At 40.9% G+C, this 17,096-nt stretch overlaps 1 protein-coding gene across 2 annotated transcripts in view; it reads left to right on the forward strand.

Annotated features, from left to right (window-relative positions):
* The window catches only part of LOC106086176 (dynein axonemal heavy chain 3), a 430,123-nt gene that overhangs the window by 172,717 nt on the left and 240,310 nt on the right, over positions 1–17,096 (forward strand). For both annotated transcript variants that reach the window (XM_059360617.1, XM_059360618.1), the window contains 6 exons: positions 6,250–6,437; positions 11,355–11,525; positions 11,599–12,189; positions 12,253–12,367; positions 12,439–12,941; positions 12,998–13,141. In XM_059360617.1, the coding sequence (XP_059216600.1) occupies positions 6,250–6,437; positions 11,355–11,525; positions 11,599–12,189; positions 12,253–12,367; positions 12,439–12,941; positions 12,998–13,141 (1,712 nt within the window). The remainder of the gene's footprint in view (positions 1–6,249; positions 6,438–11,354; positions 11,526–11,598; positions 12,190–12,252; positions 12,368–12,438; positions 12,942–12,997; positions 13,142–17,096) is intronic.

The raw sequence follows: 17,096 nt of genomic DNA on the forward strand, positions 1-17,096 counted from the left end.
TAATAAATAGAGCTTTTATGGGCTTCAGACCCTATATCGGCAGATATGGCAGCTATGTCTTTATATAGTCCGATCTGAACCGCATTTGGGTCCTATGTTAGGAGGCGTCAAACTACTCAATGTTTTTAATTTCAGCGAAATCGGTTAAAAAATTAAGTTTTACCGGCTTTGGACCCTATATCAGGATATCCGTATAGCTGTCAATACCTAAATATAGTCCGATTTGATCCATATTTAGGTCAGATATCAGGAGATTTAAGATAACCCTCTGCTTCAAATTTCAGCGAAATCGGGTAACGAATAAAGCTTTTATGGGCTTCAGACCCTAAATCGGGAGATCGGTCTATATGGCAGCTATATCTAAATATAGTCCGATCCAAACTATATTTGGGACGGATTTCGGGAGAACTAAGACCACCCACTGTTCCAAATTTCAGCGAAATCGGGTAATAAATAGAGCTTTTATGGGCTTCAGACCCTTTATCGGCAGATATGGCAGCTATATCCATATATAGTCCGATCTGAACCACATTTGGGTCCTATGTTAGGAGGTGTAAAAGTACACAATGCTTTTAATTTCAGCGAAATCGTTTAAAAAAATAAGTTTTACGGGCTTTGGACCCTATATCAGGATATCCGTATAGCTGTCAATACCTAAATATAGTCCGACTTGATCCATATTTAGGGCAGATACCAGGAGGCTTAAGATAAACCTCTTTTTCAAATTTCAGCGAAATCGGGTAATAAATATGGGCTTTAGACCCTTTATCGGCAGATCGTTCTATATTGCAGTTATATCTAAATATAGTCCGATCTGATCCAAATTTGGGTCCTATGTTAGGAGGCCTAAAACTACTCAATGTTTCAAATTTCAGCGAAATCGATTAATAAAGCTTTAATGGGCTTTAGACCCATTATCTGAAGGATCGGTCTATATGGCAGCTATACCTAAATAAAGTCCGATTTGATCCATTTTTAGGGCAGATATCAGGAGGCTTAAGAGAACCCTCTTTTTCTAATTTCAGCGAAATCGGGTAATAAATAAAGCTTTTATGGTCTTCAGACCCTTTATCGGGAGATCGTTCTATATGGCAGCTATATATAAATATAGTCCAATATGGACCATATTTGGGTCAGATGTCTGGAGGCCTAAAACTACTCACTGTTTTATATTTCAGCGAAATCGGTTGAAAAATAAAGCATTTATGGGCATATATAAATATATGGGCATATAGCAGCTATATTCAAATATGGTCCGATTTGGCCTGTTCACGAACTTAACCAGTGTGCATCAAAAAGACTTATCTTTGCAAAATTTTAGCTCAATATCCCAATTTTTGAAGGCTCTAGAGTGATTACAACAGACGGACGGACAGACATACAGACATCGTTAAATAGTCTTATAATTTTGCAACGATCCGAAATATATATATATACATTGTAGGGTCGGAAATTGATATTTCGATGTGTTGCAAACGGAATGACTAAATGAATATACCCCCTATCCTACAGCGGTGGGTATAAAAACGTTTTAAAATCCACCATGGATTTATTAATCATCCTATTTTTACACCCACCACCATAGGATGGGTGTATACTAATCTAGTCATTCCGTTTGTAACACCGTCGTAATCACGATAGAGGTCGAACGCGTAAAGCAAGCCGCTTAAAATTTTGCACTGATACTTAATATCGATGTAGGTCGTTGGGTTCAGATTTATATATAGCTCCCATATAAACCGATCTCCCGATTTAATTTCTTGAGCACCTGGAAGCAGCAATTTTTGTCCGAATTGGCTGAAATTTTGCATATGGTTTTCTGTTATGACTTTCAACAACTGTGCCAAATACGGTCCAAATCAGTCTATAACCTGATGTAAACCCATGTAAACCGGTCTCTCGATCATCCTTGTTCGGTTCCTAGAATTTCTGCTGGTTTGACAGAAATTTGGTATGTAGAATAAAATTATGCCCTTCAACTAAATTTAGATTGTATACATTTTTAGCAGAATCCATGGTGGTGGGTTCCCAAGATTCGACCCGGCCGAACCTACCATATCTACAGTTATATCTAAATAGGGACTGGTCTGGATCATATTATATTCAGTTCTCGAGAACTCTTATACAAGTCACAGTTTCAGTGAAATCAGTCAACAAATCCACTTTTTATGGGATTCAGAAATCGGTCTATATGGCAGCTATATCTTCATAGTGCCTTAGCACCTGTAGTCGAAAGTAATGCCTCAAGAACACAACTAGTCGTCAGACTAATTAATGAGGAAGACACGGATAAACCAGAGGGATGCACAGCTCGATCCCAGCCTTTAAGTTAAAGTGGTGCTTTCGGAGGCCACCGTAGCGCAGAGTTTAGCATGTCCGCCTATGACGCTGAACGCCTAGGTTCAAATCCTGGCGAGACCATCAGAAAAATTTTCAGGGGTGGTTTTCCCCTCCTAAAGCTGGCAACATTTGTGAGGTACTATGCCATGTAAAACTTCTCTCCAAAGAGTTGTCGCACTGCGGCACGCCGTTCGGACTCTGCTATAAAAAGGACGCCCCTTACCAATGAGCTTAACCTTCAATCGCACTGCACTCATTGATATGTGAGAAGTTTGCCCCTGTTCCTTAGTGGAATGTTCATGGGGAAATTTAGAATTTGGAACTTTCGACTTGGATTCAGACATCGACAGTGTCAATGAAACACTCATCGCAGTCGAGAGATGAGAGCAGCGGGATGACGGCAGAGGTGAGCTATCGCCTTGCTAAGCTTACAAGCAGACCGGGAAAGCGATCCACGCCACGAAGAAGGAGACAGAAGAGTATGTACCGGCAGCGCAATCGAGAGAAAGTGTAGGATGCTGGAAGGGATAGATTTGACAATCCGACACTTCCGCTTAAGTGCTCGGATTGGAAAATCAGATATCCCGAAGAGCATAACACAGCTAAAATGCTGAAGAAGGGAAAAAGCTCCCCACTGTCAAGTACTCTGAAAAGACCAAGCCAGCCCCCCGCAATGGAGACACCAGACTGTGTCCTGTGGAGGGAAACAAAGTCGGAACAGCAACGAAGGAAGCGCGCATGGCCCCTGAGTCTTCATGGAGGGCTGTGACCTCCAAAAGGAGGACTGTGACCTCCAAAAGGAGGACTGTGACCTCCAAAAGGAGGCCACAACCATCACGAAAGAGAAAGATGGTCGCTAAAAAGGTAAGGAGCCGCCCACTTACGCCCCTGTGGCAAGGAAGCACAACAGAGATGATTTATGTAGTCATTGATATCGGCTGTGCATCCGATAGAAATTCACCAGATCGTCGGTCCCAGGTGCGACATTTGGTAAACGGTCGGGTTATCGAACATGTATTGAACTCTGAAGGGGGTGCACCCATGCGAATTATGAGCTGTGTGTATAGAAAGGATATCTAAACGCTGCGCTTTGCGCCAGCGGAATATATTGATACCGCCCCCCCTTACTCCGTTATGGCCCGGCACCCAGGCGATGCGGATTTTTCCATCCTCAGAAAAGGCGTTAATTTTCTTCTTACACTGCAAGACTGTTGGTGACTTTACCGTCCTGGTTGTTATTGCCCTTATGTCCATTTAACTCTCCTTAAAGATGTTCACACTCGACGTCCTCGCGTTAGCACCACACCACTTCACGCATTCCGTGATCGCCCGGATCTCTGCCTGCAGTACCGTATTATGGTCAGGCAGTGTAAAACAGATCTCAGTCCCTGGGTTCTCAATGTAGACCCCCAGGCTCTCTGTCCTCTAGCTTTGATCCATCCGTGTAACATGATCTTCCAGATGGCAATATTAGGGTTCCTTCGAAGTCGAGATAAGGTTTATCTTAGGTATTCCATTGGAAACCTCTTCCGCGATGGTATGAGCTGTTCTCATCCTCAATCCCTTCTTCCATCGACTTAAGTCTCATAGCCGCAGTGGCTGCCTCACACTTAGTCCGTACGTCATTGGGTCCTCTATCTAGAATAGCTTTCAATGCTCTAGTATGCGTGGTCGTTGTATGGTTCTTATATTGCACTTTTTCTCCGTAGCAACCCACCAAACTACTGAGCCTTCTCAGTGCGCTTCAATTAAGTTTCCTATCCAAGATCACTCCTAAGTATTTGACCTTGTCAGATATGGAAATCGTTTTGTTGAGGAAACATGGTGCGCCCCATCTTTGCCTTCCCCGTTAACAGGCATATTTCTGTCTTCTCTGGGTTAACATTGAGACCCATGGGTCTAGTCCAGTCATATGTCATATGCAAGACTCATTTTACCCTTCGGATCCTTACCTCTAAGAAGTATTATAACATCAGTCAGCATCTGTATAGGTGATTTATGTTGGTCACCCAAAGGAATGGCGATAAAGGCTCCCCTGTGTGGTGCCCTGTGCCACTTTCTCCATTATATTTATGCCATGGGACCCGCAATTTGTCCACCTGTTCCTTGATGATGCCCATCTTTCTCACAAGGTCGTGTGGACACCTCCAACGAGCTTTTTGACGGTATCAATACATTCCGCTGACACAAAGACCAGCGTTAAGATGTCTCCTCTTTACTCGCAGCTCATGATTCGTATGAGTGGATCCCTTTCAGAGTTCAACAGATGTTTGATAACCCGTTCGTTTACCGAATGCTTCACCTGAGGTAGACGATCTGGTGGAATCCTACCGGATGCACTGCCGATATCGATGACTACATAAGTCATTTCATCTGTGTTGTGTCTCTTACGCCGGAGTGGCAAGGTCCGGCGTAAAAGAACGCCTCTTTACCCTTTTCAGCGACCATCTTCCCCCTCCGTGATGGCATCACAGTTCTCCATGAACACTCAGGGACCATGCGCGCTTCCTTCGTTGCTGATCCGATTTTGTCTCTCTCCGCAGGACACCGTCCAGAGTCTCCATTGCGAGAGGCTGGCTTGGTCTTCCCAGAGTACTTGAAAGCTGGGAGCTGTTTTCCTCTTCAGCGTTTTGGGAGTGTTATGCTCTTCGGCAGATCTAATTCTCTTTCCAGCTTTCTTAGAAGTGCTGCCGGTACAGACTTCTCTGTCTCCTTTGTCGTGCACCGGATGCCTTTCTCGGTCTGCTTGAGAGCTTAGCAGAGCCATAGCACACTTCTGCCGTCATCCCGTTATCCTTATCTCTCGAGTCGGCTGCGATGACTGATCCATTGACACTGTCGATGTCTCTAACAGAGTAGGAAGCACCACCTTTATTTAAAGACTGGTGATGATCTGAGCATCCCTCTGGTTTATCCGTCACTTTCTCATTATTTAGTCTGAGGACTGGTAGTGCGCCTGAAACATTACTCTCGACTACAGATGCCAAGGCACCCACACCTATAAGAGGGGAGGACAACATGCTGATTGGGAGAACAACATGTTTGATGCCACCCCCGGACGGATGTAGTCGACTAAGAAAAATAAGACGATGAAGAATGCAAATTTGCCCATGAACATTCCATTAAAGAACTGGGGTAAACTTCTCACAATTCCATGAGTGCTGTCCGATTCAATTTTAAGCTCAATGATAAGGGACCTCCTTTTTATAGCCGAGTCCGAACGGCGTGCCACAGAGGGATAACTCTTTGGGGAGAAGTTTTTCTGATGGTCTCGCCACGATTCAAACCCAGGCGTTCAGCGTCATAGGCGGACATGCTAACCTCTGCGCTACGGTGGGTGGTGGATGTAAAAACCGATGATTGAGCCATTTAAACAGGTTTTAATGATCAGTGTAAATGTGTTTCAAGTGTTCCGTCTCTCCGTCCCTTCTACAAGGGTATTACCAAAAGAATACTCGCCTAAGTTTATTTTGCCCAAACGAATAGTCATAATTTTTGTTATGCAAAATATCATCCCTTACTTTGGCAGAAGATTCAAAATAACATAACTAAATATAGCTTGGAGGTATGCAGCATAAAGTCTTTGCTAAAAATACAAAACAAGTTTTACCCACCAAAAAAAAAGGAAAGCAAAGGAAAGAACAAACGAGACAAATCCTGAGATTTTTTACGCAAAACAAAATGTCTGTCTCAAATAATTATGTTTTGTAAAACTTTTATAATGATATTCTGCGTTCGAAATTTGTTATGTTTCGTTGTAATACATGCCACTGCCTGTTCTATTTCTGCTTATTTTTCTTGTTAAATACCCTGCAGTTGAAAGTCGGTGTTATTTCTACTTCCCTTTGCAGTGAAAAAGTTTTGATTTTATTTATGCTTTCTCCTTTTTTTTTTTGTTTCTTCCAAAAGGTATGCGAGCTGTAAAGTCTGTTTTGTTGGCATCGGCATCGTTGCGCCGCATGTATCCGGATTTGCCAGAGGCACAAATTGTTTTACGCGCCATTGTTGATGTAAATTTGCCAAAATTCCTGGAACAGGATGTTTCGTTATTTGTTGGCATCTACACGGATCTCTTTCCCGGCACTGAATTGCCAATGGTAAGTTTTGTCACTTTTTCTGATCAACATTTATGCTACGAGTATTTACTAGTTGAGATAACATATTTCGATATTTTGTGCGTTGGCTGGTTGTCTTTTGGTTTAGCCAGGCGTTGCCTTTCAACGTTGCTCAATGTATGACATTTATGAATATCTCAAATATTTGATATTGTGATATTTTGGGAAAGTATGTGATTTCAGCATGCCGGTATGGTGAAGGTTGCGTTGCACAGAGGTTTCAAATTCCTGGTTAAGAAAATACTTTTAACAAAATGTCAAGTTTAACGGAATTCTTTGAATGATTTTAAATCTCTTTTAAAGCTATGATAATTTTAGGTCCTTTTTAAGCGAAAGAAAATGCAAAGACATATTAAAAAGCATTCATATTAGGCAGTGAAATACGAGGACAAGCTAGATATAAAAGTAGCCGACATTATGGTCCGCAGAACTTAATAATCTAAGGAGGGTTGCAGAGCATTTTTAGCAGGATGAAATATGCTTAAGCATCTATAAAATTATATGCCAAACAAGTATGGATGGTTTAAAGTCAGGCCAACCGAACTTTTGGATGTGCAGGCTAAGTTGTCGAATCGGTTAAAAAATTACCAAATTATTGCAATTCTAGTCCAATGAAATGAAATTCACCAATAATGTCAAGACAAATAAGAGAATCACTAGTGCAAACTTTCGTGAGAATCGGTTTACAAATGATGATATAATTGCAATTTTAGTTCGATTCGGAGGAATATATATATGGGAGCTATATCCAAATCTCAACCGATTTCTAGGAAAATCACTAGTAATGTCGAGACTTATAAGGGAACCCGACGTGCAACATTTCGTCGGAATCGGTTTAAAAATGACGATATATTTTCAATTTTACTCCAAATCGGACAAACATATATATGGGGGCTATATCCAAATATGAATCGATTTCTATGAAATTCACAAATAATGTCGAGACTATAAAAGAACCCCTAGTGTAATGTTTCGTGAGAATCGGTTTACAAATGACGATATAAATGGCATTTTAGTCCAAATCGGACGAACATATATATGGGAGCTATATCCAAATCTGAACCGATTTTTTCCAATTTCAATAGGCTTCGTCTCTAGGCCGAAAAAAATGCCTGTAATAAATTTGAAGACAATCGAATGAAAATGTAGTTTGTACCCAAATTAACATGGACAGACGGACAGACAGACAAACACACAGACAGACGGACACAGCTACATTGAATCAGAAAGTGATTCTGAGTTGATCGGTATACTTATTAATGGGCCTATCTCTCCTCCTTCTGGGTTTTACAAACAAGTGCACTAAGTTGCAACACCATGTACCACAGTAATGGTGTAGGGTATAATTATATACAAAACAAGTAACAAGGCATAGAGTTCGGCCGAACCAATCTTTGGATACCCACCACTCCGGGTATGTATGTTAAGCACCTTTAGTCATCATCCGGAGAAAAATGCATCATTTATGAACGCATTGCTGCTTTATTTAAATATGGGTCGATTTGGACCAAACTTTGCGTGGACGTCGAGTGGTCTAATAAATACAATTCACAGTTCAAGTTAAAATAAAATATTGGTCAATACGGCAGCTATATCGGATAATAAGCGCACCCATTATGGGCCCTAGACCTTAAAACGGGAGATCGCCCTATATGGCAGCTAAATCCAAATATAGCCTGATAAATATGGCCCCCTATTGAATGCAGATGTCATAGGTCCTAACACAGCTGACTGTTAGGCCCTACGACATTTCGCTGACACATATCAGCGAAATCGCGTAATAAATGCACTTTTTATGGGCCCAAGACCTAAATCGGGAGATCAGTCTATGTGGCGGCTTTATGCAACTATAGACCGACCTGAACCATAGGTTAGGTTGGAATAGGTTGTGATATCACAGGAACAAAAGAAGGAAGATCCCTTCTAGGTCCTACCACTGAACCATCCAGATCGCTTTAAAAAGCCCAACAACTCGCCAACGTCCAAATCCGCTAAATCAGCTAAAGTAGCACTGCTTTTGACTGCCAGAGCGGGACACACACACACACAGAAGACGTTCTATAGTCTCTTCTTCTTCAATGTCCTCACAGCTTCTGCAAAAGTCGTTACTGGCAACCTTCAGTCTCTCAGCATGTTTTCCGATTAGACAGTGACCTGTCCTGACGGATACAATGACTGAGACATCTGTTGTAGCCAGTGACAGCAAAGCGGTAGACCTTTTCAAGTCTAGATTAGGCCACATACTTTTGGAATGCTCACAGTCCCCTCTTTGTGATCATCTATCATTCGTTGTACTTCGGGACTGGTCCTGAAAACATAGCTTACATGTCGCTAGAGGCATATCCACAGATTCCTGTTTCACTGGAATGTTTGGGGTAGTTCCTAGTCTCGCAAGATCGCCCGCTTTACAATTCCCTGGGATATCTCGGTGGCACGGAACCCAGTACAGGTGAGTTTTGAGGTGTTCAGCCATCTCGTTGAGAGATCTGTGACAATCGATGGCGGTTTTGGAATTCAGAAATACCTTTGCCAGGTATTCTCAGACAGCCAGGTAACCAGGCTGCCTGACAAGGTATTTATCTAAATCGTCGTTATGGCACTTTCTGGCTTGATACACACGGCAGTGGTCGGGAAACCTTTTCGATATGACCATTTTAAGACCTTTAAAGCACACCCCAAAACCCACCTGGTCGTCTTGTTTGGAACCATACGTATAGAAGTCTATGTAACTTCTATTACCAGGGATATCGTAGTTCCAATCGATTCTCTCAGGAATAGTGGTACAGTATTTTTTTATCAAACAGGCAGGGAGTAATCCACTTTACCTGCAACATCGGACACTGTACAAGGATAACACAGTGTCCGTAGCCTCTACATGACCAAAGAGAAGGCTCCCTTAGCCTCACGGCAGTGGTCGCAGCAATTTGTCTACTGCAATGTCCAGAGGCATTCGATGTAGCATTAAATTCAGTGCTTCAGATGGTGTCGTCCTCAGTGCGGCTGTGATGCACAAACAAGCAATCCCTTGGATACGGTTAAGTATTGAGCAGTAGGTGGACTTTTGAAACGCCTTCCACCAGACCACAACACCATATAGCATTATAGGTCTAACAACTGCAGTATATACCCAATTCATGACACGAGGTCTTAACCCCCAACTTTTGCCATCTAAAACTAAATCGGCAAGAAAAATTAAGGTCTTTGCGCTATGCAATAGGCCAAATTTCAGGTAATTCGGGTAATAAACGCGACTTTGGGGCTATATTAAGATATGATCCGGTCTATATTGAGATATGATACGTTGCGCAGATTTGGCGTCTTAACACCATAAATGCGGCCTTTGTGGGCCTCAAGCGTTAAATAGGGAGATCGGTCTATATGGGAGCTATATATAGATATATACCGACCTGGACCATTTTCGGCATGATTGTTGGGTATCTTATTACAATTAAATGTGTCATAACTCATCGAAATTGGGTAATAAATTGCAGTTTGTATGGGCCAAAGACCTTAAATAGGGAGATCATTCTATATTGGGGCTGTATTTAGATATAGTCCGAATTGGATCATGTTCAGCACGAATGTTTCAATATAGTCCGATATAGACTATTTTTATACCCACCACCATACGGGCTACACTAATCTAGACATTCCGTTTGTAACACCAAGATATATTCGTCTAAGACCCCATAAAGTATATATATAGTTTTGATCGCCTCGATGTTCTTAGACGTTATGAGATATAGCCATGTGCGTCCGTCCGTCTGTCGAAATCATGATAGCAGCCGAAAGTGTAAAGCTAGCCGCTTGAAATTTCCACAGATACTTAATATTAATGTAGGTCGATGGGGATTGCAAATGGGCCATATCGGATCAGATTTGGTTATCGCTCCCATATAAACCGATCTCCCTATTTTTTTTTTTTTTTGAGCCCCTGGAAGTCGCAATTTTTTTTCCGATTTGGCTGAAATTTTGCATGTAGTGTTCTATTATGACTTTCAAGAACTGTACTAAGTAAAGTCCAAATCGGTCTATAACCTGATGTAGGTCCCATATAGACCTTTCTCGCGATTTGAATTCTTGGGTTCTTACGAGCCGCAATTTTTATCCGATTTGGCTGAAATTTTGCACGTAGTGTTCTGTTACGACTTTTAACAATTGTGCCAAGTACGGTCTAAATCGGTCTGTACCCTTATATAGCTCCCATATAAACCGATTTCCCACTGTGACTTCTTGAGTCCTTACAAGCCGCAATTTGATTGGATTGGACTTCTTGAGACCTTAAAAGCCACAATTTTTGTCCGATTTGGCTGAAATTTGGCACGTAGTGTTCTGTTATGACTTCCAACAACTGTGTAGATTATGGTCCTAATCGGTCTATAATCGGACATAGCTCCCATAGAAACCGATCTCCCGATTTGACTTTATGAGCCCTTATAAGCCGCAATTTTTGTGCGATTTGGCTGAAATTACAAGTGTAGTGTTCTGTTATGACTTTCAACAACTTCGCCAAGTACTGTCTAAATCGGTTTATAACCTGATACAGCTCCCATATAAACCGATCTCCCGATTGACTTCTTGAGCGCCTGGAAGCCGCAATTTTTGTCCGTTGTGGCTAAGATTAGGCATGTAGTGTTCTGTTATGGCTTTCAACAACAGTGCTATGTACGGTCCAAATTGGTTTATAACCTAATATAGCTGCCATGGAAACTGGTATTTCGATCATCCTTGTTCGGTTCCTAGAGCTTTAATTTTTGCTGGTTTGACGGAAATTTGGTATGTAGAATAAAATTAGGCCGTTCAACTAAATTTATTTTGTATACATTTTTAGCAGAATCTATGGTTGAGGCTTCCCTTTATCACTTGTGGTATTAATTCTACTTTTATTCTGAATTTTAGCCATCTCGTGAAGACTTAATGAAGTGGTTACTCCAGACCCTGAATGAGAGAAATCTGCAGGCCACACCATGGTTTGTGGAGAAAATTTTACAAATTTATGAAATGCTGCTGGTAAGGCATGGTCTTATGGTTGTTGGAGGACCTATGGCAGGGAAAACAACAGCCTGGCAGGTAGGCTAATAAAAAAAAACAACTACTATTTGTAGTTTAGACAAAATTTTAATATAATTTCATTAAACTTAAGGTGCTAGCTCATTGTTTACGTTGTATATCCACGGACGAGAGTGCCACCCTAGTAGAATATCCCACAAATTATCGCATTATCAACCCGAAGGCCATCACAATGGGTCAGCTATATGGCAGATTTGATCCTATTTCACACGAATGGAGCGATGGTGTGCTAGCCAAAACATTTCGAGAATTTGCCACAGGTTCTCCCACAGAGAGATATTGGATATTCTTTGATGGTCCCGTCGATGCAGTGTGGATTGAAAATCTAAATACCGTCTTGGATGATAATAAGAAATTGTGTCTTATGTCGGGCGAAATTATCACCATGTCCAAGCTCATGAATATGATGTTTGAACCCTCCGATCTGGAACAGGCCTCACCGGCCACAGTTTCGCGATGTGGCATGATTTATATGGAGCCAAAGCAATTGGGTTGGCAAGCCTTGCATAAAAGTTTCCTTAAAGTCTTGGTGGAGAAGGCAAGCCTGAATGACATCTACATGGCATTGTATGAGGAGTTGGTCGAATGGCTAATGCCAGCTGCTTTGGAAATATTGGTCGAATGTAACAAAATGTTGGAAGTTTCACCGATTTATCAATACCAGGTTATTATTTTGTAAGCAAAATAACCGAAATGAAATACATTTTTCGTTTTCTACCATACGCAGATGTTTTCTCGTTTCTTTTTGCATTTCTTGGAAAAGCATAAAACCTACAATCAGGTTTGGTTTCAACAAATGTTTCTATTTTGTTTTGCCTGGGCCTATGGATCACATTTACAAGGTGGGTTAATGCATTTTACTCTTTTCCCAAGCCACACTAATTTTTTAAACTTATTTCCTTATCACTTCCAGTTAAGGGCATTAAAAAATTCGACAGTTTGATACGCAAAGTTCTCTATGGATCCAATGAGGCTTATCCCAAACCAAAATATTTCTCACTCAATCGTGGTCAAATGTTTCCCGAAAAACACACCCTAATGGATTATCGTTTTGATGAACAGGAAAACTGGTGGACTTGGCAAAAATCTGGAGAAGATGCTGCAGCCGCCCTCTTAGCATTTCCCGAAGATGCACAGATCAGTGAACTAATAGTACCCACCAATGAATCAGGTTACTTGGCCTATTGGCAAGATTTGTGTCTGAGTGCCTCGTACCCCATGCTGGTCATTGGGCCAACTGGCACCGGAAAAAGTGCAATTTTAACCAATAATTTGATGGCAATGCCAAAACAGGCAAATATGATTAATATCATAAACTTTTCGGCCAGAACTTCGGCACAATTGGTACAGGACACGGTCATGGCCAAATTGGATCGAAGACGAAAGGGGGTTTATGGTCCACCAGTGGGCAAAAAGGTAAATTGTTAGCTCTCCATTATGCTTATAAAATTATTAATTCTCGGCATTTATAGTGTATTGTGTTCTGCGATGATGTCGGCATGCCCAGCAAGGATACTTATGGCTCTCAACCTCCTCTTGAACTGATACGTCAATGGCAGGATCATGGTTATTGGTCAGATTTAACGGATACAACAAAGATTGAATTGGTAGATATGGTAAGTTTTAATTGCTGTTAATCGCAGCTTTAATTACCTTGGCGAGTGCGAATGGATAGGAAGGAATGAAATGAATGCAGTTCTTTAAATTTACAATGGAAAGTAAAGGCCATTGAAAAGCAAATTGGGCACTCGTGTAGACTTTCTGAGACATTTAGTGCATTATGATCGCTTTAAAGCCCCAATAAAATGCTAATGTTCACTTCGGGTTATACAGAAAAGTGTTCTAAAGTGAAACTCCTTCTGTTGCCAGTGCGTACACTTAACCAGTTAAGTTGCCTTTCCCTCGATGTTGTCACAGCTTCTGCAGAAATCGATACTGGCGACTTGGTGACCTGTTATGACGAAGTTAATGAGTAAGACTCTAGCCTACAACAATAAAGTGGTAACCTCTTCAGAATTAGGTTGAACCACAAAAACTTGAGCGTTCACAAACACCAATTTTTGATCATCTTCCTTTAGTTGTCCTTCGGACCTAATATCGAAGAATTAGCTTACATTTTGATTCAGACATACCCAATGATTCCAGTTCCACTGAAGGTAAGGTTTTAGTGGCAGCCTGCAATCAGACTCACTAAGAAGTTTTCGTCCATTGTGATAACACAAAGACAGCAGAAACAAGTAAAAAGGCAATAAGTTCAGCAGGGCCGAACTCACCACCTATATATATTCACCACCCTTCGTCAAAATACGGTCAAAAATTCATCTTTTACTAACCCATAGCAGCTACATCTAAAAATAGTCCTACCATATTCAGGAAGGCTATGTGTAGGGTTATTGTACAAAATTCATCAGTTAATAAAAAAATGCACCTTTTATGGGCCTGTGAACTTAAATCGGGAGATCGGTATATGTATATGACAGCTATATTAAAATATAAACCGATCAGAACTATATAGCGCAGAACGGTTTATATGGCAGCTATACCTAAATATAGACCGATCTGGGCCATATTAAACATAATTGTTGAAGAGCTTTATACAGCCCTTTGTGTCAAATTTCAGCGAAATCGAGTAATATATGTGATCGGTGCATATGACAGTGCTCAAGACCTAAACTCGAGAGATCGGTCTATATGGCAGCTATGTCCAAATGCGGAGCGATCTGGTCCAAATTGCAAAAGATATGTTGAAGGTCCTAACACAACTCACTGCTACAAATCGGACAATAAATGAACGTTTTATGGGACCAAGACCTTAAATCGAGAGATCGGTATATATGGCAAATCTGGCGCGATCTGGACAAAATTGAAAAATTATGTCGAAGGGCCTAACACAACTCCTTGCCCCAAATTTCGTCGAAATTGGATAACAAATTAGCCTTACATGGCCCCGGACCTTAAATCGGGAGATCGGTCTATAGGACAGCTATATCCAAATTTGGACCGATCTTGGCTCACTCGCTGTTCCAATTTTCGGCGAAAACGAACAATAAATGCGACTTCTATGGGCCGAGAATTGAGAATTGCAGGCTCAAGAAGTCAAGATCAAAGATGGGTTTATATGGCAGCTATATCAGAAAATATCTCCCTTAGCCAAGGAGTCATTCTATGTGACACACATTGAAATTCAACCGGTGATATATCATCAGGACGTGACGATTTAAGTAAGTCGAGACTATCTATTGCCCAAAGGAGTTTAGATTCAGATACAATTTCCCCAACCAACCTTTGACGAAATTATATCGGTGACAATCTCTTCTGTCGCCAAATTGTTGGTTGGAGAGTTTTCCTCTAAATATTTATCAATGAGTAGTTCTATTGTTCATTCACTTGAGATTTTAAATACATTTTTATACCCACCACCGAAGGATAGGGGTATATTCATTTTGTCATTCCGTTTGCAATACATCGAAATATCCATAACCGACCCTATAAGGTATATATATTCTTGATCAGCGTAAAAATCTAAGTCGATCTAGCCATCTCCGTCCGTCTGTCTGTTAAAATCACGCTACAGTCTTTAAAAATTGAGATATTGAGCTGAAACATTGCACAGATTCTTTTTTTGTCCATAAGCAGGTCAACTTCGAAAATGGGCTATATCGGACTATATTCTGATATAGCCCCCATATAGACCGATCCGCTGATTTGGGGTCTTAGGCCCATAAAAGCCACATGTATTATTCGACTTTGCTGAAATTTGGGACAGTGAGTTGTGTTAGGCCCTTCGACATCCGAATTCGATTTGGCCCCGATCGGTCCCGATTTGGATATAGCTTCCATATAGACCGATCTCTCGATTTAAGGTCTTATGTCCTTAAAAGGCGCATTTATTGTCCAATTTGGCAGAAATTTGGGACAGTGAGTTAAACTAAGCCCCTCAACATACTTCTGCAATATGGCACAGATCGGTACAGATTTGGATATAGCTGCCATATAGACCGATCTCTCGATTTGAGGTTTTGGACCTATAAAAGGCGCGTTTATTTCCGATGTCGCCGAAATTAAGGACAGTGAGTTGTGTTAGGCCCTTCGAGATCCTTGTTCAATTTGGTCTAGATCGGTCCAGGTTTGGATATAGCTGCCATATAGACCTATCTCTTGATTTAAGGTTTTGGGCTTAAAAAAGGCGCATTTATTGTCTGATGTCGCCGAAATTTAGGACAGTGAGTTGTGTTAGGCCCATCGACATCCTTCTTCAATTTGGTCTAGATTGGTCCAGATTTGAATATAGTTGCCATTTAGACCGATCTCTCCATTTAAGGTTTTGGGACCATATTGTCCGATTTCGCCGAAATTTTGGACAGTGAGTTGCGTTAGGCTCTTCGAAATTTTTCTGCGACTTGGCTGCCTTATAGACCGATAACTCGATTTTAAGTCTTGGCCCCATAAAAGGTGCATTTATAATCCGATGTCACTGAAATGTTACACAGTGACTTATGTAAGGCTTTTCGACATCCGTGTCGTATATGGTACAGATTGTTTTATTTTTAGATATAGCTACTAAAAAAATTCAATAATATAATAATAATAATAGTTTCAATGTCCATACCGAATTTGGTCCAAATCGGAACATAGTTAACATGGTTTACATATATACCCGAGGTGGTGGGTATCCAAAGTTCGGCCCGGCCGAACTTAACGCCTTTTTACTTGTTTCACTTCTGAATATATTCTACCGTAATATGTTTGGATGAGAGAAGTATCCCCTGTTCCTAGTGGAATGTTCATGGGAAATTTAGTTATATGTTGGGATGCCACCTATGTGCAGAGGTTAGCATGTCCCCCTGAATTCTGATGAGAAGACCAGAAAAAAATTGTCAGCGATGGTTTTCCCCTCCTAATGCTGGCGATATTTCTGAGTTACTATGTAAAAACTTCTCCCCAAAGAGGCGTCGCACGCCGTTCGGATGCGGCTATAAAAAGGTGGCCCCTTATCATTGAGCTCAAAATTTGAAGCGGGCAGCACTGATTAATATGTGAAAAGTTTGCACCTGTTCCTTAATGGAATGTTCATGGTCAAATTTGTATTTGTAATATGTTGGATGACCAGGATCTTCCTTAGCCTAGAGGCTTCGGATGTAACCTCCACGGAACTGCAGAATTCCATCCAGGATTTGTTCTTAGCCAGTTTAGCTCGCCCTTGTATTTTCTAAACTCAGCCTTTTATATGTGTCATACATGTGGTGACCTAGTAGCCTTCGCCCCTGAAGAACTCTGTGAAGCACTCAGAACATTTGAATTATTTTAATAATCATGGAAATCATTTCAGTTTTTTGCTTCATAAAAATGTTAGGCAACTGGTCTCTGTTTATTGTAAATCTCTATTTTTAGCAGATTTAAATATGCTTAGTTTAACATGATTTTATGAAATTAATTGCAGTTTTTTAATTTGCTGATGCAAGCTATGTATTTATATATTTCTAAAAAAAAACCGTTTATAAGATAATTAATCCTAGCTAATGTTTCTACATTTCTAACCCATTTTGTGAAAAAGCTTCAAAAATTATTCCT

Source organism: Stomoxys calcitrans, chromosome 1 (genome assembly GCF_963082655.1).
Source record: "Stomoxys calcitrans chromosome 1, idStoCalc2.1, whole genome shotgun sequence".
Classification (NCBI taxonomy): Eukaryota; Metazoa; Arthropoda; class Insecta; order Diptera; family Muscidae; genus Stomoxys; species Stomoxys calcitrans.